The following is a 27,500-nucleotide window of genomic DNA, read 5'->3' as shown; positions in this document are numbered from 1 at the left end:
AAAAAGAGAGAGAGAGAGAGAGACTACTGTAATAAACATTGTAAATTCATTTATATCTCGTATGTATGTACATGAATATATGTATGAAATGTATGTATATATGTATGTCAAACATACATAATAAAAATATTAGATATTATTCTTGTGAGATTGATAAAAAAAAAAAAAGAAATATTTTAATTACTCAATCATCGTATATAATCAAAAAACGTCGGCAAGACAAAAGTGTAATTTTTTTCTTTTTTTTTTTTTTTTTTTTTTTTAAATAAATTATTCCCACGTCGAGAACTTGTTATGTCAGGTTTTTTTTTTTTCTTCATATTATAAAACTCCAAGATCAGCTCGTCACAATCGTTATGGCCCAATTGCGCGTCCAACTTGTCTCGAAAAGGAATAATTGATTTTTGTTATTATAAAGAAGAAGTTTAAAGGAAGACCGAAAAGAACTTTTTAAAAAAATTGTTGTTTTTTTACAATTGGGAACTTTTGGATCTTCGATTAGGGACTTTCAGGCCTGTTTAGTTACTTTAAGACCCAATCTAGTGACTTGAAGACCCTGCCTAGTGACTTTAAGGCCCTGTCTAGTGACTTTAAGACCCTACATAGTTACTTTAAGGCTCTGTATGGGGACTTTTAGTCCTGCCTAGGGATTTTTAGGTTTGTCTAGGGATTTTTTAAATATACTTTTCGTCTTTTTTTTTTTTTTCTTGACAGTTTTAAACACACCAAATCCGACGACAATGATAGACTGTCCCAAGTTCAATCAAGAGGTATCATGTACGTAATGCTTGATCGTAATTGTAGGAAAGCATTTTGAAAGATATAAAGAGAGAGATAGAGTTAGAAATAGAGAGAGAGAGAGAGAGAGAGAGAGAGAGAGAAAGAGAGGAAGAAAGAAATAGAGAGATCATAGTAAAAGAATGATTACGCATCGAATGCGCTTTTCCTTTTCAATATTTATCACGGTAACACAGCGGTAACGTGGGTAAAGTGGTAAAGTGGTAATGTTTGCGGAACATTTTCCTTCTCCTATCTCATATTTTTTTTTTTTTTTCGCGATTGCATTAACATGAAAACGGGAAGCATTGGTATCGTACGTACCTACATATATATATATATATATACATACGTTACATATGTATTTATATATTTATATATATATATATACATGTATATGTATATGTATGTTTGTATGTATGTATGTATACATCTTGCGGCATCATGCGGCACGCTTCGTTGCTCTTGATGGAGATGCGTTCTACCCCAAAAAATTTTACTTTTATATATATATATATATATATATATATATATATATAAAAGCAACCATAAATAATATTCTTCGTGCATCCTGGATGAATAATGTTAAAAAAAAAAAATAAAAAAATAAAAAAAAAAATGACAAAAAAGAGGAAAAGAATTTTTTTCAACTTTTTCTATTTTTAGTTTTATTTTTATTACTATTTTTTTTTTATTTTTTTGTTTTTTTTTTGTTTTTTCCTTTTTAGCGAATCAATTCAATAATTCAAGTCATGCGCGACTTAATTAATAATAAATAAATAAATAAATAAATTATTTGTTCGTAAGATGATAGTAAGATGATTAATAAATGTAATTTTCAATTTTTACGAAAAAATTTTATTGAAGATATCAATAAGGCGTATAATAACGAGCATGAACAATGGCAATAAAATTTCATCGATTTATGTATATTATGTAAAAAAAGAAAACAAATGGTAGAAAGAAGGAAAGAAAGAAACGAAAGAAAAGAAAAAAGAGAAAAAAAAGAAAAAAGAAAAAAAGAAACGAAAGAAAATAAAACCAAAAGAAAATTATTCTGAAACAATTAAACGAAGATAAAATAACCATAACCGAGTTCACTTTCGAAATTAAATCCCCGGGCAAAGATCTTTATATCATGATTTACGATCTGTAAGATCATCATCATCATCATTATCAGCATCATCGTCATTATCATCATCAGCATCATCAATGATCATCGTAAGAATTTCATGAATCATTACGAAAAATCTTCAACCTTAACGATTCAACCTAAATCAGATTCTCCATAAGTGTGAATATAATTTTACATTTCTAATGGGAAATGCAGGGACGATGATCTCATATTGTTATTATTATTTATTTCTTTTTCTTTCTCTATTTCTATATCTCTGTCTCTTTCTAGCTGGTATCTCATTTGTATTGGTACACCGTAATAGCTTATAGACATGCCAGAGAATTAATTATTATGTTGAACAACAAGAAGTTTCTCTCTCTCTCTCTCTCTCTCTCTCTCTCTTCCTTTATTTATCTATCTATCTATCTATTTATCTATCTCTCTTTTTTTTTCTCATTGAACAGAGATTAGACAGTCTGTAGCCTACACGAAACAGACCGGAAGTATTAGTCTCTCTCTCTCTCTCTCTCTCTCTCTCTCTCTCTCTTCCTCTATCTATTTATCTATCTCTCTCTCTCTCTCTCTCTATTTTGTAAAAGTAGATCGTTAAAGATAGTTTAGATATATTAAGAATATTCAAGGAACGTTCTACCCTCTTTATTTGACCTATCTGTCTCTATTTCTTGAAGGGATGAAAAGGAGAGATGAGAGAAGGGAAGAAAACGAAGGAAGAACAACGAACGTACAATTTTATAGATCCTATAGGATCTATACGATTTATAATATCTATAGGATTCATCGGTGACGTTCGTTGTTCTGTTTAATAATTTATTTTTATTTCATTTTATTTAATTAGTTTTTCCTTTTTTAATTTTTTTTTTTTTAATTTTATTTTACTTTTTTATTTATTTATTTATTCTTTTTTTCTTTCTTTTTTTTTTTTTTTTTTTGAAAGATTTTTTTCATTGTTTGTATAATCTCTCACTTTTTTTTTTTTTTTTTTTTGTAATGATTACGGAAGATTTTTTGATCATCGATCATCAGGTAATACATTCGTTGTTCGTTTAATCTCACATTTTTATTTCATTTCATTTTATTTTATTTTATTTTATTTTATTTATTCATTTATTTATTTTTTTTTATTTTCATACTTATTTATTTATTTTTTTTTTTTTATGAAGATTACAAAGATTCCTTGATCGATCATTTGATGATAATACGTCGGTTAAAGTTACTAGACGTTCTTTTTCTTTTTTTTTTTTTTTTTTTTTATTAGTTTCTTTTGTTCGTTTGTTTATTTTTTTTTACAGATATATTTCCTTTGTCATTTGAAAGATCATCAATCCCAATTATTTATTTTATTTCCTTTCTTTTTCCTTTCCTTTTTTTTTTTTTCTTTTTTTTTAATATCTCGTTTAACGACACTTTTTGTCTCGTCTAGGGACTTTTTTTAGGATCTAGAGGAATACTTTCTATGGTATTAAATTCATCCGATATCAAAAAAAAAAAAAAAAAAAAAAAAAAGAAAAAAAAAAAAATAAATAAAAAAGAATGGAAGAAGAAAAAAGAAGAAGTGTAAAAAAAACAGAAAATAAAAGAAGAAAAAAAAACGAAAAAGAGAGAGAGAGAGAGAGACAGAGAGATGTTATAGATATAGACAGAGAGATAAACTCGTTTTGGCCGCAGTATGCATATCTCTAAGCGGTGAGCCGCATATCGCTTCGCAAATGAGCTCGCATTACGAATTGTAATTTGAGTAGAATAGAATAGAATAATGTAGAGTAAAAGAGAGGAGAGGAGAGAGACAGAGTGAGAGAGAGAGAGAGAGAGAAAGAGAGAGAGAGGATTCTTAACCACCAGATCTCCCCTCACCCACCCAACTCCCACCCAGCTCCTATCTCACCCCTCTTGGACCCCCTTTCCACCATCACCACCACCACCATTACCATCCCCAACTCCTCTTTCTCGTCATTTACTTAGAATAGAAAGTGCATATGCAATTTTTATTTATTTTTTTTTATTTTTCTTTCATACTTTTGTTACCATTTTGTTCTTCTATGATTTCATTTCGATTTTTATATTCACGTTCAAGTGAATATAACTCGTGGAGGGTGGAGGGGGGGGAAGAAAAATGAATTTCAAGGATAAAATCCCTTTCCAGTGCAAACTGAGAAATTGATTTTCTTCGTTGTTTATTCGTGGCATTGAACGAAATACGAGAGACAATTTGAATCAGTATGTCCTTTGAGAGTAGAATTTACTTGCTGTTACTAACTTTCAATGGTTTTATTCAATGAGGAAATTACTTTTTTTTTTCCTTTTTTTTTCTTCTTCTTCTTTTCCTTGCCTCTTTCTTTTTGACGAATGCAAGAGAGGAAGGAGGAGGAGCTGAAGGGAGCAGAGAGAGAGAGAGAGAGAGAGAGAGAGAGAGAGAGAGATTCAAAGAAGTCATTATCTGAATTGAATTATTTTAACGTATGGTTTTATTCGAGAAAAAGAAAGAAATGATTGTTTTCTTTTTTTTTTTAATTTTTTTTTTCTTTCATTGATTTTTTTTTGTTCTTTTTCTTCTTTTAAAGACACTCTCGTAAGTACCATTCATTTGGATTTTTTTAATTCCTTCTTTTTTTTTTTTTCTTTTTTTTTTTTTTGCTCTCTCCCCTTAACACGTGTAACGTATGGTTTCGTCTGGAGAAAGTTTTTTTTTTTTTCTTTTTTTTTTTTTTTTTTTTTTTTGGAAATGTGTTAAAGAAGTTATCATTTGGATTTAATTATGTTAATGTATAGTTTTATTCGAAGGCAAAGAGCTATTCTTTTTTTTTTTTTTTTGGAGAACCTCTCAAAGGAGCCATTATTTGGATTTTTCTTTTTTTTTTTTTTTTAATTATTTTAACGCATATACGATTTTGTCTGGAAAGAAGAAATTTTTTTCTTTTTCTTTTTTCTTTTTTTTTTTTTTTTTTTTTTTTTTTTTTTTTTTTTTTTTTTTTGGAGAAAGTGTGTTAAGGAAGTTATTATTTGGATTGAATTATTTTAATGTATGGTTTTATTCGAAGAAAAATAACTATTTTTGTTTTATTTATTTATATATATATATATATATATATATATATATTTTTTTTTTTTAGAAAGCGTTAAGGAAGTCATTATTTCGATTGAATTATTATTAATATACGTTTTTGTTCGAAAAAGGAAAACAAACATAAAATTGTAGAAAAGAATTATTTTCGTTTAACAAAAAAAGAAAAGAAAAAGAAAAAAGAAAGAAAGAAAAAAAACCGAAGAAAAAATCTTATGCAAGACGTATATTTCAAAGAAGGAAGAAAGGAAGGAGAGAAGAAAAAAAAAAAAAAAGAAAAAGAGAAAAGAAAAAAAGAAGGTAAAAAACGGAGAGGAAAAAAAGAAAGCGCCAAGAGTCGATAAAAATGAATTTAAATCTTTCGATCATCGCGATCGCAAAAAAAAAAAAAAAGAGAAAAAAGGAAAAAAAAAAAGAAAAAAAGAGAAAAAAGAAAAAAGAAGAAAAACAGGATGATTTCGTCAAGGACGAATGCATTTCATTCTACGTGACTCATTCCTGGTAACGAATAAGGAGAAGAAAAAAAAAGAAAGAAGAAAAGAAAAAAAGAAAAAAAGAAAGAAGGTAAAAATAAAAGTAAAAATAAAAATAAAATAATGGCAGAGCGATTGCGTACAGGTTTGTGTAACGATGAAACCATTTTTCGAAAGTTATCAAGGTCGATCGAAGATTATAGCAATCGTTTGCAAAATTTTTTCTTTTTCTTCTTCTTCTTCTTCTTTCTCTCTTCTTTCCACTTTATAATCGAGTGCAATCGAACATACGCTTTGACGATAAACTTTATCTTATCTCGATATGTTTACGTCGATAAAATATATGTATAATAAAAGAGAGAGAGAGAGAGAGAGAGAGAGAGAGAGAGAGAGAGAGAGAGAGAGAGAGAGAGAGAGAGAGAGAGAGAGAGAGAGAGAGAGATAGAGAGAGAGAGAGGGACAGAGAGAGAGGGAGAGAGAGAGAGAGAGAGAGAGAGAGAGAGATGAGATTAGCACAAGGACGAAGCCAAAAGTTTCAAAGTGAATTGAAAAATCGATTATTATCTTTCGAGATATTTTTAAGAGGATTATTATCGTATATTTCGAAACAATGTCTTTTGGATTTTAAATCGCAAATTTTCGTTCGCTTGTAACGAACGATTGGATCGATTTAAAAAAATTTTTAAATTTTTAAAAATCATTGAAAGAAAATTTGTCTGATTTTCTCACTCAAAATCTTTTTGAGTGAAAATACTTTTTTTTCTTTTTTTTTTTTTTTTTGTGATCATTCGATCAATTCCAACATCTTTTCTAATATCAGATATATGACTCACCGATTGATTCGAAAGAATGAGAGCTTAGGTGCGTGAGGTGGGAGGTGGTGGGAGGTAAGGGGTGATGGGTGGGAGGGAGGGATTTTAAATTGGAGAACTCAGGAGAGAGACTGTACTATGGTATAGTTACTTAATTATCCGTTCTTTCTATCCACTCACTCTGCTAATTCTCGTATTATGTTGTTATGGTTGTGCAACGATCATGCATTTACAGTGGTTAGTCACGACGACGACGACGACGACGACGATGACGCTATGTAACCGATCGAATTTGTTATCTTAATGCGCGATATTGAAGTACAGTATAGAAGATAGATCATGTTCAAAAAACAATTATATATATATGTATATGTATATGTATATGTATATGTATGTGTATGTATTCATGTTCAAAATTTAAAAGAAACTTCATTAATTATTATAAATAATGCAATAAAAATATATTACGATTTAATAATGATAATAAGAAGATATATATATATATATATATATTTGATGAATGAAATTATATTAGAAATATATTAGAAATATTGAAGGTAATATGTTTATTAGTAGTCATATTTAATTACAGCAAATAATAATAATAATAATAATAATAATAATAATAATAATAATAATAATAATAAAAATAAAAATAATTTAGATATGTTTGATGAATGAAATTATATTAGAAATATATTAGAAATATTGAAGGTAATATGTTTATTAGTAGTCATATTTAATTACAACAAATAATAATAATAATAATAATAATAATAATAATAATAATAATAATAATAATAATAATAATAGTACATGTATGTCTAATGAATGAAATTATGTTAGAAATATATTAGAAATATTGAAGGTAATACGTTTATTAGTAGTAATATTTAATTAAAATGATGTAATTCCTCGATCATTATAATAATTAATTTTCATATATCCAAGTGAAAAGATAATCATAATTGAAGAAAAAGGAAGAAAAAAAAATCAATAAAAAATTCAAAAGAAAAAGGAAAGAAGCACTGATTCTTTTTTTTTTTTTGATCACTAAACTGAACAATAAAAAAAAAAAAATATCGAAATGAAATTTCATTCGTGATTATCATTTTCATTAGAAAAAAAAAAAAAAAGAAAAAAATACTTTTGTTCATCTAATAAAAATTAACAAAATTTTAAAGTTGGTCGAAATAATTTCCACAAAAAAAAAAAGAAAAAAAAAAAAGAAAAAGAAAAAGAAAAAAGATTTCATTCACGAAAGCATTAACGTAATTTCTATTTTCTTCTTCTTCGTCTTTTTATATTTTTTTTATTTTTTTATTTTTTTTTTTTTTTTCATCTAAGAAACATCTGTCTATTTGGAAATATTATTCGTTTCATAAGACAAGATTCTAATCAGAAAGTGTTACAGCTAGACCGGTATAGTATCGGTTTAGCATTAGCTTTCAACGAACAAATTAGCTTCGTTTACGAAGGTAAAAGCATAGTGTATTAGTATTAGTATTAGAATTAGAATTAGTATTAGTATTAGTATTAGTATTAGTATTAGTATTAGTGGCAATGACGTAACAGTTAACCCGGATCATCGTGGAATTTCCTTAGTGGCTGTTAGCAACGTTAGATTGCTTTGCTTACCTTTCCTCTTTTAGGATTAGTCAGCTGATTACTTTTATGTATAACTTAGACGGTCCTCTATTCGGGCCATTGCTTTCAAGATTATGATCTTTTATCCTTTTTCAATCCTTGTACAATCACCGACCGAATAGAATTATCCTTTTCTTTTCAGTGAAAGTAAACTTAACTTCCACCTCTCATTCAACCCCTCCCTCCCTTCCCCACCCTTCCACCCATCCCTCTCCTCCTCTTCTACCATTTATAATAATTCAGATACCTTTGTATAGTGCTATATAAGAAGAATTAAGAATTTTGTATGACGTGTATATGTGTCCATATATGTGTTTTTATATGTGTATGTGTGAAGTTGAATTATTAGAAATTTCATGAAAATTTTGGTATATATATATATATATATATATATATATATATATATATATATATATGAGATTAATTTGTAATATAGATAATATAAATTGTTAGAAATGTATTTTATTAGAATCAAGTTTTATATATTAAATGTGTAAGTATGTGTGTGTTTATTAAATTTACAAAAAATAAATAATTTGGAATAATTATATTTTAAATATTTATATATATATATATATATATATATATATATATTAGATATTTATATAATATACTATTGGAAATTATAATATTAAAAATATTTATACATATATATATATATGAAATTAAATTTACAGTATAAATAAAAAATTTATTTTATAAAAATCAGATTACATGTATAAATATAATTATTCGAAATAATAATATTTGATATATTTATAATAAATTATTAGAAAATGTAATAGATGAAATAAATTATTGAAAATTTATTTAATGATGATCGTGTATAACACACACACACACACACACATATATATATATTATATAATGAAATTAAATTTACATTATAAAAAATGAATTATAAAATTATTATTATTATTATTTTTTTTTTTTTTTTTTTTTTATTTTTTGCACTTGTTAAGTCAAACTTCTTTATTTAGAAAGATAGAAGATATTAGAATTTCTTCACCATAAGATTTCTCTTCTCACCATCGTTCTAACGTCTAATTCTATTCGTGTGTATATATACATACATATATATATATACCTGTTTTACTTTATATAGTTCGAAATTGACGTGGGAAATGATTCTATTTTTTATTGGAATTGTTCTATTAAAAGTGTTCGTTGTTCTAATTATTTTCTTTTTTTTTTTTTTTTTTTATTGTTTTCTCTCCTTTTCTGTAAAAATGAGCAAAAAGAAATTCCATAGAAAATGAAATGTATTGGTCAACATTTACCAATTTTTACATTTGGTTGATCAATTTATATAAATAAATTAAATATAATTAAAAAAAAAAAAAAAGAAAAAAAGTTTTCTGAAAAAAGTAATTTTTTAAAAATTAAGTTTCGTTTGAAAATGATCCTTTTTTTTTCTTTTTTCTTTTTTTTTTCTTTTTCATTTTAGAATAAACGATTCATCTGAAAATAATCTTTTGACAATAAAGTGTCATCCGAAAATAATCTTTTGAAAATGAAATTTCGTCTGAAAATAATCTTTCAAAAATGGAGTTTCGCATGAAAAAAAGATTTTTTATTTTTTATTTTTATTTATTTATTTATTTTTTTTTTTTTAAACAAACGTACCATCTGAAAAATAATCTTTTAAAATTATAGTACGATCTGGATATGATCTTTCCAGATTTTAAATATCGTCTGAAAACAATCCTTTAGAAACGTAGTTACGTCTGGGAACGATCTTTCATGAAAGTAAAGTTTCATCTGAAAATAATCATTTATAAACGAAGTTTTTATCGGAAAACAATCCGTCCGAAGAAAAAAGTTTGATCTGAAAATAATTTCTCGAAAACGCTATTATTTTAATAGCAAGAGAATTTTTTTTTCATTTCATTTAAAATAAATTTTATTACTTAATGAAAAAAAATTGCGTGTAATAATTATTTCTTTTTTTTTGTATATAAAAAAAAAAAAAAAAAAAAAGAAATAAAATAAATTAAGAACAAAGAATAAATATTTATGTAATTAAAATAAAATAAGATTGTCGAAAAATAATTCGTACAAAGTCAAATTTTTAATAGAATATTTTTTAAATAAACGTTTTATCGAAAGATAATATTTAAAAATAATATTTGAAGTATTATTACACACACATATACGCAAGAAAATTTATAAATAAAATAAATTCTTATTTAAAATTATTATATATATATATATTAAATTATTTAAAACTATTATATATATATGATAATTCATAAAACATCAAATTTTTAATAGAATATTTTTTAAATAAATATTTTATCTAAAGATAATATTTAAAACATTATCACACACACGTACACATTAGTAAAATAATAAACAAAATAAATTTACACATACATACATATATATATATATATATATATATATATATACATATATTAAATTATTTAAAACTATTACATATATATGATAATTCATAAAACATCAAATTTTTAATAGAATATTTTTTAAATAAATATTTTATCTAAAGATAATATTTAAAACATTATCACACACACGTACACATTAGTAAAATAATAAACAAATTAAATTTACATATACATACATATATATATATATATATATATATACATATATTAAATTATTTAAAACTATTACATATATATGATAATTCATAAAACATCAAATTTTTAATAGAATATTTTCTAAATAAATATTTTATCTAAAGATAATATTTAAAGCATTATCACACACACGTACACATTAGTAAAATAATAAACAAAATAAATTTACATATATATATATATATATATATGTATGTATGTATGTATGTATGTATGTATGTATGTATGTATGTATGTATGTACATAAATGATTACTAATATATAATCGAACAAACAATATCTCTAAACTAGAATATAATATTAAGATCGACAGAGGAATCGTTTTCTCTTTCAGAAGATCTTAGAAAGTTTATTAAAAATGTAATAGAAAAATCTGGGTTGATTCCGAATCGAAATAGAAGAAGATGATTTAATGAAGGGAGATCTACTAACCCGATAAACGAAGCCGTATCATAACATCGAAACAATACGTATCTATGTATATCTCTATATAGTCATAGAATTCTAAACAATGAAATGATGATTAGTATCATTAACCATAAATTTCTCACTATATACTTTCAACATTTCGATCATTATCATTAAACACAATGTCATCCGTAATAATTAATGATACTTAAATTGACTATTATCTTATTTATCTATCTATTTATTTTTTTATTCATTCATTCATTCATTCGCTCACTCATTCATTCATTCACTCACTCATTCATTCGTTCGTTCGTTCATTCGTTCGTTCGTTCATTCATTCATTCATTCATTTATTCATTTATTTATTTATTAATTTTTGTTAATTTTTTTCTTTTGCAAAGTATCGTTGTTTTTCTTTTTTGTTTTACCTTTTACACTTTGCATTATCTAATCCTAAATACGTTTCTAATGCATTCACGGCTTGTTTATTATAATTGACCGTGACTGACGTCATTACAAACTTCGCATCGTTTTTAATAAATTATTGAAGAGATTTTTTTTTTCTTTTTTTTTTTTATTTTAATAGAGAGAGAGAGAGAGAGAGAGAGAGAGAGAGAGAAGAAAGGAAAGGAAAGAAATATATATATATATATATATATATATATATATTTTCCAATGACAAACAATGAGGATCGAATTGATTAGAAAATTAGAAATCGACGATTTAGACGTGTGAGATGAGTCAGGAACTAATTTTTACGATCTTGACTGTGACTTTTCTGTTTGTCAAAAAAAAAAGAAAAAAAAAAAAAAAGAAAAAAAAAAAAGAAAAAAAAGGGAAAAGAAAAAGAAAGAAAACGTATCGTCGTAATCGTTGATTCTTTTTATTCCTTTTCTTTTCTTCTTTTTCTTTCTTTTTTTTTTCTTTTTCTTTTTCTTTTCTTTTCTTTTCTTTTCTTCTCTCTCTTTTCTTTTCTTTTCCTTTCGAACGTGCATGACACGTTAAAATATTTATTTCGCATTAGAAATTTATTTATGTTAATTGAAAAAATCCAATTATTGGAAGGCACGATTTTCTTTCCTTTTTTCTACCCCCCACCACCACCCCACCCCACCCCACCAGCCCCATCTCTTTTCTTCTTTTATTTATTTTTTTTTCTTTTTTTGGTTCTTTTCGCTTCTTCCTCTTTCCCTTCCCCCTTTCTTTTCTTTTTCTTTTTCTTTTTCTTTTTTTTTCCTATTCGTAAGAAATTATTTACGCGAATTTAAAAATGCAATTATTAGAAAGTACGGATTTTCTTTTTTGCTTTCCTTTCTTTTCTTTTTTTTTTTTTTTTTTTTTTTTTATTTATTTTTTGTTGTGCTTCTCTGTTCGTTTCGATCGTAAAAAAAAAAGAAAAAAGAAAAAAACACGTTAAAATATCTATTTCGTATTAGAAATTATTTGTGCGACATTAAAAATGCAATTACGGGAAAGTACGGATTTTTTTTCTTTTCCTTTTTTCATTTCTTTTTTTTTTTTTTTTTTTTTTTTTTACGTTTCTCCGTTCGAAACGAACGTACAGAAAACGCGTTGAAACATTTATTTCGTATTAGAAAGATTATTTATGCTAATTAAAAAAAAAATTCAATTATTCAAAAGTACAAAATTTTCTTTTGCTTTTCTTCCTCTCCCCCTCCCTTCTACCCTCCGCTACTCCCCCATTTCTTTCCTTCTTTCTTTCTTTCTTTCTTCCTTTTTTCTTTTCTCCGTTCGTTTCGAACGTACAAGACGCGTTAAAAAAAAAAAAAAAAGAAAAACAAAAAAAAAACAAAAAAAAATTTTTATTTCCTATTAAAAATTATCCACACGAATATTTTCAAATTCAATTGCGTCGCGAAGTACGAATTCTTTTTTAATCCTGTCTTTTTCCTTTTTTGCCCCTTCCCCCCCCCCTCTCTCTCTCTCTCTCTCTCTAGAATTATCTCAAAAGTAATACTTTGATTTCACTTGAACGAATTCGCTCGTACGATTCGAGAGAAAATAATTTCTTATTATATTCGATCTTGTTCTTTTTTTTTTTTTTTTTCCTCCCTTCCTTCCTTTGTTTCTTTCTCTTCTTCTTCTTCTTTTTCTTTTTCTCCTTCTCTTTCCCTTTTTATTTATTTATTTATTTATTTATTTTTTTTTTTTTTTTTTTTTTTTTTTTTTTTGCTAAAAACGCGAACGACGTCCGGTAGAAATCGTTTATGTACGTTCGTAACAATTTATGCCATAAGCAGACGTAGGAAAGCCTCTTCCGGAATACTTTGTTCGATTTTTATTAATGGCAGACTAAAGTACGAACGAGAGACGTTACATTTCCGTTCGATATAGAAAGGAAAATTATTGTACGATATATGTAATAAGGATGATAGGGGGAAGGGGAAGGGGAAGGGGCAGATAGGCAGACAGACAGACAGACAGACAGACAGACAGACAGACAGAGGAAGGAGTGGGGATAATGGAGGGTGCCCATTGACCGTGCACCTTATTATTTATTATGACGATACACTTTTATGCGATTAGAATCATTTTTTTTTTTTTTTTTTTTTTTTCCAAGAATGGAGGAAAAAGAGAGAGAGTGAGGAGGGGTAGGAGGAGGAAGAAGATAAAAAAAAAAACCAATAAACGTATAAACAAATGAAACAAATGAAAAATTAAATCGAGCGAACGAAATCGTGGGACTATTTTTTTTTTTTTTTTTTTTGTAAACTTTCTTTCACGATTAAAATTTCTCCTCTCCAGGGGGGGGGGGGAAAGGGAGTTTAAGATTTTATCGCGGAGAGAGATATTGCAAAGAAGAAGGATTAATTTTTCTTTTTTGAAAAAAAAAGAGAAAACGAAAAGAATAAAAAAAAATAAATAAAAACATTTTTTCTTTATATTGCTTTTTTTTTTTTTAGAGGAAAAAAAAGAATAATAATAATAATAATAATCCCTAACGAAACTTCGTGCGTGTAAAAAAATTATTTACAGACGTAACTTCGTTTATTGGAAATCTTTTTCATAGGAAACTTTATTTCTTTCATTCTGTTTTTTTTTTCTTTTTTTTTTTTTTTTTTTATATATATATATAATTTAATTCAGAAAAGATTCAATTTAGAAATAAACCAAAACTAATCGTAAAAAGAAAAGAAAGTAATTATTTTTGAAAAAAAAAACAAAAAAAAACAAAAAAAAAACAAAATACATTCCAAGGACTAAACAAAATACTTTTTTTTTTTTTTTTTTTTTTTTTTTTTTTTTTTTTTTTTTTTAGATTATATACTCTCTCTCTTTCTCTGGAAATTGAGAATATTTTTTTCTTTCTCTTTACAAATTATATTTCCGCAGTTATATTCGTTATCTTTCTTTTTCCAAATTATATTCAAATTATACTCGTTATATAAAGCGAATTTTTCAAAGAGAAAACATCACATTGAAATGAAAAACGAAGAAGAGTGGTGCGTCAGGGTGAGGTCCGTGGGAGGTGGTGGGTCGTGGGAAAAAAAAGAAGAAATAATCAAAACAAAAAACAAAAAAAAAAAAAAAAGAAAAAGAGAGAAAAAAATCAGCTCGAGAAAGGCTATAATTATAATTTCGCTCGCAACAAGAGCAACGACGACAAAAAAAAAAAAAAAAGAAAACGAAAACGACAAAAACAAAAAAATAAAAATAAAAAGAAAAAAAAAAAGAAACAAAGACGGAGCAACGAACATTATCCTTTCTTTTCTTTTCATCTTGCTTCCTTCCTTTCTTTTTTTTTCTCTCTCTCTCTCTCTCTCTCTCTCTTTACCACGGAAATGACTCTACTTTCTTATTGGGATCGTCGATCCTCTCACACATTGTATTGTATGTATCTGAGGTCAAGTTTGAATAAATTTTCCCAAGAAAGGAGTGCGGAATAAAACCGCAAACTTATCCCCTCTAATATACACGGATCCAGGTCTCTATTTATACGTAAACATCTGTGTGTGTGTGTGTGTATGTGTGTATATGAGTATGTGTGTGTGTGGGTGTGAATGTATCTTGTAATGAGGGTGTACCTCAAACTGTAACCACTTGAATCCACAAGCGAGTTTCCATGTAAGTAATTGTAAGTGAGTAAGTGGTAAGATATATTGATATTCATGATAGAACGGGATCGTTTCTTTGAGTGAGTCACGAGAGAATTGGTCTTGGGAAAAAAAAAAAAGAAAAAAGAGAGAGAGAGAGAGAGAGAGAGAGAGAGAGAAAAAAAGGAAAGGAAAATAAAAACAAAGTGAGAAGAGAACAAAAAATATCTCTTACAAATATCCGTCAATTTTCCATAAGTTCTTTTAATGTTTATCAATCGGTGACTTGAATTTTTTTTTTTTTTTTTTTTTTTTTTTTTTTTAATACAAAATAGATCTTCTCTCGTTCACTCGTTCCCTCTGTGATTCATTTTATTGTCTCTTTTTATTTTGTTATATCGTCTTGCACGTGTCGCGTATAAACAGACACACAGATGATACACATTAAATACACAGACACACATTAAACATACGGACATGCATAAGGACAGACAGTGTTCGTACACTGCATTTGATGATGTATGCATTAGTTTTCAATTAGATGTCTGGTTTCTGTCTTGAAGAAGTGGTTTGTTAATTGAAGAAATGTCTCATCGCTGAGAGTTCGATCTATCTGGGAGCTTTTCTTTTTTTTTTCTTTTTTTTTTTCACTTTTTTTTTCACTTTTTTCTTTTTTTTTTTTTTTTAAATCGAGGTTAGGTACCATTGGTCGTAATATTTTTTTTTTTATTAGCTGCATATATATATATATATATTTTTTTTTTTTTTTTTTTTTTTAGTCAACAGTGACCCACGTTTATGGGATTATTTTTTATTTATTTATTTATTTATTTCTTTTTTTTTTATATATATATATATAAAATTTATTTCACCGTGTGAATTTCGTTGTCACCTTGTTGACAAAAATTGATTGAAAAAGAAAAAAAGAAGAAGAAGAAGAAAAAAAAAAAAAGAGAAAAAGAAAAAAATAGGAGAGAAAGAAAAGAGACTTCGTCGAGTTGCACGGAAGGGAGAATTCTCATGAATAAATCAAGGCTTGATTTATTAATTAAAATTATAATAATTACTTAAAATTAATAAACTTATAAAATTATTTGAAATTATAAAATTATTAAAATTATAATAATTATATAATATTGTCCAGGACGCATACAGGACCCAGTCCAGGACGTATACAGGACCCGTCCAGGACTCTTCGGTGGTCCTGTACGAAGAGTATTATTGAGTCTATGATAAAATTTTAATTTATTCTCTCAGAGCAGAGAGAAAGAGAGAGAGAGAGAAAGAGAGAGAGAGAGAGAGAGAGAGAAAGAAAGTGAGTGAGAGATTGAGAGAGATTGAGAGAGAGAAAGTGAGTGAGAGATTGAGAGAGATTGATAGAGAGAGAGAGAGAGAGAGAGAGAGAGAGAGAGAGAGAGATCGTTGTCCTTTCACGGACTTTAGGGGATCGGCGAACTGTGTTCTGTGGGTTTACTGGGCTCTCTACCTTACGGTTATAGTGAACGATCGGTCGATGAGTAACCACGGGAGACCAAGGCCATACCTTCTAGCTCGATAAACTCCATCGACTTTAAACAGCGACTACCAAGTACCATCAACATTTGCTACCAGGCAACTCTTTCGTTTTTGTATTTCTTGCCCCTCCCCCCCCTCTCTCTCTCTCTCTGTCTGTCTCTCTTTCTCTCTCTGTCTGTCTCTCTGTCTCTCTCTGTCTGTCTCTCTGTCTCTCTCTTCTTCTCTCTCTTTTCCTTCTCCTTGACTACATTTCTGGAATATCAAATTCGAGTTAGGCTGATCGATAAAAATAACTTTTGGAAAGAATTATTAATACCGCTACTCTTCAAATACGAGGTTGACCATAAATCCTTTGAGAGTTAATTCGTGTGTCCTGTTCTTTCTTTTTCTTTTTTTTTCTTTTTTTTTTCTTTTTTTTTTTTTTCTTTAGAAATACTAGCCTTGAGAAACTTTTCGGTACAACGTGTATCAGAAACTTTATTTATTACGTTTGCACGAGTCCAGGCTAATGGACAAAAATATCTTTCGTTGAGGGGGAGGGGGGAATCATCGATGGTTAGGCTCGAAATAGATCAACTGATGATAGCCGACTAAAAAGAAAAAAAAAAAATGTAGAAAAAAGAAAAAAGAGAAAGAAAAAAAAAACAAATTTTCTCTCCTCTACTTTTGTGATCATTTGAGATGAAACTTTTGTTCTAAGCGTGTATATTATTTTTACGCGGCGCTTCGTCCCTTTTTTTTTCGTTTTTCTTTTCCCCCGACCAAACGTTTCTGAATAAAAATTTGTTAAAAAAAAAAAAAAAAAAAAAAAAAAAAAAAAAAAAAAAAAAAAAATTGTTTATATTTAAAAAAAAAAAAAAAATAGAAAAAAAAAGCTTGAATCTTTTCGATCGTCTATTTTGAAAATAAATGTCTATCGATTATAACAATCAAATCAATCATCCTACGTAAAAGCAAAGCGCAAATCCTTAAGCAAATGCAATTAAATAGAATTATCTTATCTCGAAATATCATTTAGAAAAAATTCTCGCGCGAGTTGAGGTTGAACGAATAATATTTTCCTTCTTTTCTTTTTTTTTTTTTTTTTTTTTTTTCTTTTTTCTTTTTCCCTTCCATTTCTTTCAATTGCGAATTACGTTATCTTATCGTTATCATTACCTTTCGGATATCAGTTCTCTCATTGATCGACTGGTACGCCAGTGGTGGTGGCGGCGACGTTATGACCTCCAACAAACGTAATACAGGTTTGCTTGGTTACATCGTAAAAGAATGTATCTGAATATTTCATGGACGTGTGTCATGCTTATACACACATAAAGAAAGAGCCTGAAAGAGAGAGAGGGAAAGAGAGAAAGTAGGGGGAGCGAGATATATATATATATATATATATATATATATATATATATATACTTATATACTACATGCATATGATACATTTCCATAACAGTGACACTGTCTTTGAAATGTGGTATATAATGGATCAATTGTTATGTTCATTGGATCCGATCAATTTTAATGTTTCAATGAAATAAATCAAAACCTAATCGTATCTTGGAAAACAATAATAGTCCTAAAAAAAAAAAAAAGGGTAATGGCGATCCTAGTAAACAAAGTGGGGGGGGGTAGGGAGAAAGAAAAAAAGAACCAGAAGAAAACGGGGCAAAATTCAAAATTCAAAATTCACTAAAGAGCTCTTGTTGAGATATCTTTGGGTCCTCAGAAAACCAGTTTTCCTTATACCACCTTACCGTGAGAGGCAAACACGAAAGAGGAGAAGAGTTGACCCCTCCCCACCTCGTTCAACTCCCCCCTATTCCCCCCACCTTTACCCTCACCCTCACCCTCATCTATCCCTCCATCTCTTCCTCCTTCGCTCCCTCCATTATTTCTTTACCTCCCACCTCTCTTTACCACTTACCCCACTCCAGCTATCTATCTCCCCTCCCCACTCCCCTACCTACTCCCCCACCCCACTTTCCTTCTCACTCTTCTCATCCTCTTTGCGTAACTGTTCGAACGGAGAATACCTTGGCTCCTTTCGAACGATTTCGTTCCAAGTCCCTTTCTTTCTCTTTGTTCTTTTCGGCCGATCAAGAACGATTATTATACGTAGGAATTGACCTCGGGATATAATACTAATCGCGTTTTGTTACCACAACTCCATCTTACTTTCACTTAAATTTTTCACATAAACACGAATATATCAGGTTTTTTTTTCTTTTTTTTTTTTTTCTTTTTTCTTTTTTTTCGAAGAATCTCCATTACGTTTGGATTATCTTTATCGACGAAAAGAACGTAGGAAAGAAAGAAAAAAAGAAAAGAAAAAGAAAAAGGAAAAGAAAAAGGAAATATCGTTGGTCATAATTTCTTTTTTTTTGCGTGGCGTGAGCGGGGATAGGGAGGGGGGTAGAGAGGAGGAAATATTATTATTAGGAGTGTTTCATCGTTTAGGAAGTTTTTTGTTCTTTTCTTTTTGTCATTTTTTTTTTCCTTTTTTCGTGCAGGATGACGGATAGAGGGTGGGTTTTGGGGTGGGGGTTAGGACACTTTTTTTCTTTTTTTGTTTTTTTTTTGTTTTTTTTTTTCTTTCTTTTCTTTTCTCCTCGCAAAAGATCCTTCAGTTTTATCCTTTAGTCTGGATTATTTTCTTTTTTACATCGTAATTTCGAAAATGTCCAATTATTTCATTGTCTCGTTTGTTTTTAAATGATCTAGGAACTTTTGGCCCATCTAGGAACTTTTGACCCATCTAGGAACTTTTGGTCCATCTAGGAACTTTTCTCCCTTATTAATTCTATAAATTATAACGATCCAATTAGTTTCGCAAGTTTTTTAATATCGCAAAATAAATTGCAATGTAAATTTTCAATATTTCCCTTTTTTTTTTTTCTTTTTTTTTTTTTTTTGTTTTTTTTATTAATATCCAATTTCCCGTCAATATTTTTGTTCCCCTCTTTTTTATTTATTTTTTTTTTTTTTTTATTTCGTTTATTTACTTTCCATACAATAACAATTAAACGTCTTTTTATTACGACGTAAAGAAAAGCACAATAATTTTCTTCTGATAATCTGAAATCTGTCGTAAAAGACGAACGCCTTTTCGAGAAAGGTAATTTTAAGGGGCAGAAGAAAACAAAATAAAAAGAAAAAAAAGAAAGAATCCATCGAAACAAAAGCAAAAAAAATCTCGAATGGAAAGGCAAAGGAAACTGGTTTGTCTGGTACACATATGATAAATATAAAGATTAAGTTTTTAACAGAAGTAAGCGCACACGCATACGCGTTTCTACCAGAAAATCAACGAAGCTTGAAGAAAATTAAAAAAAAAAAAAAAAAAAACAAAAAGGAAGAAAAATACATATGCCCGTCTGTTAAATCGCACACAACGTGTACATGCTTGCATTGACTTTTTTGACTTTTTGTCTACAAAAAACAAAAAAAAAAAAAAAAAAGAAAAAACAAAAAAAGCAAAACAAAAATATATGAAAACGAATTAAAATCCAATAAAATACAACGACAAAGTTCGTAGAGCCCAGAAAATAAGTGCACGAATGGGTCAAAAGTTGCCCTTTTTTTTTTTTTCTTTTTTTTTTTTTTGTTCGTTTCTAAACCAAATTTTTTACCCAATTTTAAAACTACGAATCAAATTTGCGATATATAGAAAGAGCAAAAATAAATGATCTTTAATATCGCACTTTTGAAACTTTCTAAGCTTATCTCAAATTTGTACCAAATAACTTTAAAAATTAATTGCCTTAAAGAACGAAGCAAGAAAAAAAAAAAAAGAGAAACAAATAAAATAAAAATCAATTCGAATTTCATTTTAAGTTTCATGAAAAAGTTTCCTTGTGCTTTCACGTTGGAAGCTTTACGAGTATCTAATACTAATACGATCTTACGTAAGTCTGATACTAAATATAGTTCTATACATACATATAACGCCAGTATTAGATGGTATTATACAGTATTACCGGAGTATTAATTCTCTAACGTTCTATCTAATAGCACGTGACGTTCAATAGTTAATAATGTCAATTCCGCAGGTTTTATATCTTAGATATTACTTCAATATTTCTTTTTTTTTTTTTCTTTTTTTTTTTTTGGTTTCTTTTTTCTTCTCTCCTTTTTCTCTTTTTTTGTTGGGGTCCACTTTTATCCAGTTAACGAACGGAGATAAAAGGGAAAGAAAAAGAAAAAGATTTGCACACAAATGCATACAAAACACACACGTCATCTATATATATATATATATATATATATATATATATATATATGTATATATATGTATATGTATATGTATATGTATATGTATATGTATTTATGTTTAGAGTCTGGAACAGGAGAGGCATTTGTTACGTAGGAGATTGGAGGAAACTAAAGGCGAAAGTGAAGCTAGAGTTATCGAGCTTCAAACGGATTTAGAAACATTGAGAACTCAGTTGGAGGAACAAAATGAACGTTCAAGAAGGGCCGAACGTGATCAGGCAACATTGGTTACGGAATTGACGGCACAAAACGCAAGATTGGCCGATCAACTTAGGGAAGCCGCAAAACAGGAGGAACAATTGTTCCTTGAGGTTAAATTGTTACGTGAAAAGTGCGCTCACAGGAGTAATACATTACAGGATCATGTCAGCAGTTTGGAGATTTTGCGGGATGAGGTAACGTGACCTTGAACTTATCTTTCTTTCTTTTCTTTTTTTTTTCTTTTTTTTTTCTTTTTTTTCTTTTTTTCGTACTCGGTTTTCTTTTACAATCCTTCACGCGCGATATACGTTCTATCTGATTGAATTATTGTTGTTGTTACTGTTGTTTCTGTTGTTGTTATTGTTGTTGTTGTTGTTATTCTTTCTTTCATCTGTTGCGCTTCGATCGGAGGACAACGAGTGTTCTGAAATTTCAGAATTCTTCAAACGTCTGTCATTGATTACGTGAATGACATTGTGAGTTATCGGAGATTTTTCTCTTTTTTTTTTTTTTTTTTTTTTTTTTTTTTTTTTTTTTATTGTTATTATTGTTATTATTATTATCATTCCTCCTTTTCTCAGTGGAATTACGTAAACGATAGGAAGATTTCTTTTAAAGTGATATTGATCGAGAATATTTTATCGATAAATTAAAATTTTGTATTAACCAATCGTTCGCATTAGATTGATCTTGATAAACGATATGGATTGCGATTTGATAAATAAATAAAAAAAAAAAAAAAAAAAAAAATAAAAAAGAAAAAAACTCCCTAGATAATAAAAGTATCGATTCGAACGAATTCTAATTAACAATTATTTACGATATCCATTGAATATCCTGTGATCTTAAAAAAACACATCTGAATTTATAAATTGCGTCAGTTTTTGAAGAAAGAAAGAAAAAACAAAAAACACGAAAAAAAAAAATATATATATATATATATATATATATATATATATATGCATTACAATTTCGCATTTAATAAGAAAAGAAATAAATCTAAATTGGTCGTGAAGATTACAATTTGACTAACCTAACAATTGTCCTTGTTATTTTCTAAACGTAATGATTATCAATTTGATTAGATTAATTTAAACCAATGGTTTTTTTTTTTTTTTAATATCATCGTTTGTACTGAAAAAGAATAGAGACGTTTTATTGCATTAGCGTTGTTTTATTTTTACAATGTTCACAAAGTTGACAAAGTACAATTGAAATATTAAAAAGAAGGATTTAAAAAGAAAAAGAAAAAAAAGAAAAAAAAAAAAGAAAGGAAAAAAAAAAAAGAGAAAATGATGAAATTATTAAACACGTTTATCAGGTACAATTGGTATCCGCTCAGAGGACGGAATTAGAGAGGAGATCCTTGGAATTACGCGAGGAGAGAGCCAGGGCGGTCGCGGCTCTCGAGGAAGCTGAGGAGAGAGCCGCGGCCTTGGAACGGCTTGGACATGAGACTGAACATCGAGCTAGACTGGCGGAACAAGAGAGGTAAGTTCGATTTAGGATTATATTTAAGAATCCCATGATTAATCACTTGATATACAATGACGTCTCTGAGACGTCATTCATTTCATGTGCCATTGTAGTCTTTGACGTGTCCAAGACGTCATTCATTTCATGTGCCATTGTAGACTTTGACGTGTCCAAGACGTCATTCATTTCATGTGCCACTGTAGACTTTGACGTGTCCAAGACGTCATTCATTTCATGTGCCATTGTAGACTTTGACGTGTCCAAGACGTCATTCATTTCATGTGCCATTGTAGACTTTGACGTGTCCAAGACGTCATTCATTTCATGTGCCATTGTAGACTTTGACGTGTCCAAGACGTCATTCATTTCATGTGCCACTGTAGACTTTGACGTGTCCAAGACGTCATTCATTTCATGTGCCATTGTAGACTTTGACGTGTCCAAGACGTCATTCATTTCATGTGCCACTGTAGACTTTGACGTGTCCAAGACGTCATTCATTTCATGTGCCATTGTAGACTTTGACGTGTCCAAGACGTCATTCATTTCATGTGCCATTGTAGACTTTGACGTGTCCAAGACGTCATTCATTTCATGTGCCATTGTAGACTTTGACGTGTCCAAGACGTCATTCATTTCATGTGCCATTGTAGACTTTGACGTGTCCAAGACGTCATTCATTTCATGTGCCATTGTAGACTTTGACGTGTCCAAGACGTCATTCATTTCATGTGCCATTGTAGACTTTGACGTGTCCAAGACGTCATTCATTTCATGTGCCATTGTAGACTTTGACGTGTCCAAGACGTCATTCATTTCATGTGCCATTGTAGACTTTGACGTGTCCAAGACGTCATTCATTTCATGTGCCATTGTAGACTTTGACGTGTCCAAGACGTCATTCATTTCATGTGCCATTGTAGACTTTGACGTGTCCAAGACGTCATTCATTTCATGTGCCATTGTAGACTTTGACGTGTCCAAGACGTCATTCATTTCATGTGCCATTGTAGACTTTGACGTGTCCAAGACGTCATTCATTTCATGTGCCATTGTAGACTTTGACGTGTCCAAGACGTCATTCATTTCATGTGCCATTGTAGACTTTGACGTGTCCAAGACGTCATTCATTTCATGTGCCATTGTAGACTTTGACGTGTCCAAGACGTCATTCATTTCATGTGCCATTGTAGACTTTGACGTGTCCGAGACGTCAAGAATTGTCTTTGGCGATTAAATTACGTCCAATAGATAGCATTCAAACGAGCGAGATTTGGAATCAAATTTTATAAATTATGCGAATTCAATTCTGGGTAATTACTATTGATTTAAAATATACACAGGACAAGATGTAATTCAAGGAAGTAATGAATCTGTATCGGAGAGTATTGTCATTCAACTAGCCAAACCCATTTTAGGGAAAGGATAATACCTTGTTCCGAGACAATTGATATTCGTAAAAAAAAAAAAAAAAAAAAAAAAAAGAAAAAAAAAATGGTAATCCAAAAAAGGACGCGTCGATGCGCATTTTATTTGTATGTCAAGGGGTTAATATCAGTTTTTTTTTTTTTTTTTTTTGGAATATAATGTCATTCGTTTGATTTTAAAATGTAAGAGAAAAGAACAGAGAGAGAGAGAGAGAGAGAGAGAGAAACAAAACAAAATGTTTAAATCATAAGATCACGAAATTTAACAGGCTAACGAAAGTCCGAAAAAAAAAAGAAAAAAAAATTCCCTAATTTCTAATTACAAATGTAATTAAGGATTATGATTTTATAGGGACGAGTTGGCAGCGGCCTTAGCGGCGATCGAAGTCGAGAGAAGAGGTAGATCCGGATCTATTCAAAAACCACCAAGGTCACTTCAAGTTGAGATGGAGTGCGAAGAGAGCGGAAGTTCATTGGGTGAACAGGAAGATCTAAGATCGGAAGTTACCAGAGCGATTAAACGGTTGAAGGAACTTTGCGTTCATTTGCGTAGGGGAGAGGATGATTCAGGTTTACAAAGCGACTGCGACGAGTCCATGCTTGTCATTGCTAACAATACAGAAGCTGAAGTAAGTTAAAGTGAGATAGAGAATACCTTTTCAACGTCTCTGTCTCTCTTTCTATATATATGTGTATGTGTGTGTGTGTGTGTGTGTGTGTATTGTTGGGTATAGGGAGCTCAGATATCCTTTGTTCTTTAGTTTCCTGTTTCGACCCTAACGTTTGAGAGGAATATCACGAAATACTTAAGAAATCGTCTTGTCAGCTTCAACATTTTTTGCTTACAATTTTCTTTTTTTTTTTTTTTTTCTTCCTTTACGAATAAAATAATAAATTTAAATTTTGCAAAAGAGATTAATAACCTTTGTTTTTTTTTTTTTTTCTTTTTTTTTATTCGGGCAAGTAAGATCATTCATTAGCTGTGGAGTGTAAACAATTATCTAATTATTTTTGTTTGTTTGTTTGTTTGTTTTTTTTTCTTTTTTTTATTCCTTATTTAGGTCAATTATCCAGGAGCATTGATGGAATTGGTCGAAGAAGTTTATAATTTGGCATTATCGGGTCGTGGTGCCCCAGGTGAATTAGGATTGGCTGTTGAATTACATCGCGTAAGGGAGGAATTGGATCAGACGAAGGAACAATTGAAACAAACACAAGACGAATTGAAACGCCGTGGTGAGACATTGTTGGATACAACGAGTAAGCTCAGTGTATGCGAGGCCGAATTGAGAGGAGTTAAAGAGGAACGTGACAGAGCTAGAAATGACATGGAACATACGCAATTAACGAAGGACGAAATATTGGCACAAGCATATCAAGTTAGAGATCAAGCCGTAGCAAGGAAGAACAGAGCTGAGGTTGAATTGGCAAGAACAAGGATAGACGTTTTACAAGCTAACAGCCAATTGATGGAGGCAATACAACAAAAGGTTGAACTTAGTCAACAGCTTGAACAATGGCAAATAGATGTACAGGTTTTGTTGGATGAACAAGTACGTAGTAAACTAACGCCAACCTCTAATACCAATTCAATTGCTACAATTAACAAGGAATCATCGGAGGTTGTTGCACCTGCTAGAAAAAAGAGAAGTAATAGCTCGTCAAAAAAAATGTTTGGGCTATTTTGACGAAGGTGAAATTGATTAATTGAATAAATTCTATTTTGTCCTTATTCATTTCTAATACTCTCAGCTATATCCTCCAAGCGATATATCAATTTTCTTAAAATGAAAAATTCGCACGACAATCGAATATCAACGAAGAACCATTCTATCGTTTATTCCTTACAAACTATTTATTGGACGATTGATTTTTATTGAGATTTTAGGATTTGGAAGAAAAAAAAAGAAAAAGAAGAAGAAGAAGAAGAAAAATATTTGGAACGTTTGGAAGCAAAAAGAAAAAAAAAATATGTTTACGGTGTTTATAATTGTTTAAACAAATTCCATTGTTTCTACGTGAACACTATTTGAACATTATAGCCGAACATTATAGTCGGCTTGAACGATCTCGAACTTTTGTGTATATAATTATTACTCTTTCTTATTGATGACGATTAAATAAAAAAATGTAATTAGGGTAATTTGTATAGGACAAATGATTAGGAATAGTGTTAGGACAATTGTGTACTTAACATTTATATTATTATCATTATTATTATTATTATTATTATTATTATTATTATTATTATTATTATTACTATTACTATTACTATTATTATTATTATTACTACTATTATTATTATTAATATTATTAGTATTATTAATATTATCCGTCCAGGATGAAAGTGAAAATCAGTGAAGTGAATCAACGAAATTTTTTGTCGAAAAGTGAATATTTAAAGGACAATAGACAATCAGTGTGCAATAAAAAAAAAAAAAAAAAAAAAAAAAAAAAAAATGATTTGATAAGGACTAATCGAAGTTTGACTAATTAATATTAGATCCATATCAGATTGTTTATAATAATGTGTAATTCATTATCGGATTGATTAACATCAGGATTATTTATTTAATAAAATCGTGCTGTGTTGCGAATTTGTTTGTATATTTTTTTTTTTCTTTTTTTCTTTCTTTCTGAAATTATAAAACGAATAAACAAATTACATTGGATCAACGTCGGAGTTGGGATATTTTGTGGATTTGTAGAGTGAGAAAGAGAGTCTTTTTTTTTTCTTTTTTTTCTTTTTTGAAAAGTATTTTTCCTGAAAATTTATTTTTAATATTAATGAGGTGTCCCTAAAAATCATCCCTTAATGTTTTGGATGTTTTTATTTATTTTTATTTTTTTTTTTCTTTTTTTTTTTTCTTCAAAGTAAAAACCAAAAAAGTTCATTAGAAATAGTTATCTGTAATTGAAGAGTGGGTTTGTGGATTAAACATGAAACAAAAAAATATCCCACGAAAGATCCCATACATTGAATCATGAAATAAAAAAAAAAAAAAAAAACAAAAAAATATTGAAAGGGTGAATAACAAGGGAAAAAGTAATTGTAAAAGTAATGAGAATTTGTTGACAATTAAGAATGAAGTGAATTATTTTGAAAAAAAAAAAAAAAAAAAAAAAAAAAAGAAAAAAGAAAAAGCGAATAAATATTTATATTAAACACAATTGTGCGTTTGTAGAGAAATCTTTTTTGTTTTTTGTTTTTTGTTTTTTAAAATTTTATCTCTGGACGATCTCTGTTTCAAGACGAAGAGGAGGAAGAAGAGAAGGGTGAAAACTACCCTCAAGGATAACGAATTATTGTTTCATCTTCAATGTCATAATGTCACAAACTGTCACAAACTGTCACAAACATAGAAAAAGTTTATTAGAAAAAAAAAAAAAAGAAAAAAGAAAAAACAAAAGGATTGGTGCAATTATTCGATCATCATCGTTCAAAGATAATAAATAAATAAAAATAAAAAATTAAAAAAAAAAAATATTCAGACGCCGTCCTGAAACGATAATAATTAATAAATAATAATTGTCACAATGAGAATAAAGTGCGAGCTGGTTTTTTTTTTTTTTTTTTTTTTTTTTTTTTTTTGAAAAGAAACAAATAGGCATTTATTCACAAGAGGCAGGTGTAGTAGTT

General features: G+C 28.8%; 1 protein-coding gene across 2 annotated transcripts in view; it reads left to right on the top strand.

Annotated features, from left to right (window-relative positions):
• The window catches only part of LOC118446596 (bicaudal D-related protein homolog), a 34,742-nt gene extending 8,332 nt beyond the window's left edge, over positions 1–26,410 (top strand). The window contains exons 2-5 of one of the 2 annotated variants that reach the window (XM_035877462.2): positions 20,819–21,151; positions 22,279–22,448; positions 24,213–24,489; positions 24,922–26,410. In XM_035877462.2, coding sequence (XP_035733355.1) covers positions 20,819–21,151; positions 22,279–22,448; positions 24,213–24,489; positions 24,922–25,548 — 1,407 coding nt within the window. In that variant the 3' untranslated portion in view covers positions 25,549–26,410. The remainder of the gene's footprint in view (positions 1–20,818; positions 21,152–22,278; positions 22,449–24,212; positions 24,490–24,921) is intronic. The other variant, XM_035877464.2, reaches the window with a different exon arrangement.
• Positions 26,411–27,500: the final 1,090 nt, after the last annotated feature.

Source organism: Vespa mandarinia, chromosome 25, assembly GCF_050613455.1.
Source record: "Vespa mandarinia isolate Hongniang chromosome 25, ASM5061345v1, whole genome shotgun sequence".
In the NCBI taxonomy this organism is placed as follows: Eukaryota; Metazoa; Arthropoda; class Insecta; order Hymenoptera; family Vespidae; genus Vespa; species Vespa mandarinia.
Note: the sequence above shows the minus strand (reverse complement) of the source record. Positions and strands in the feature narration are given on the sequence as shown.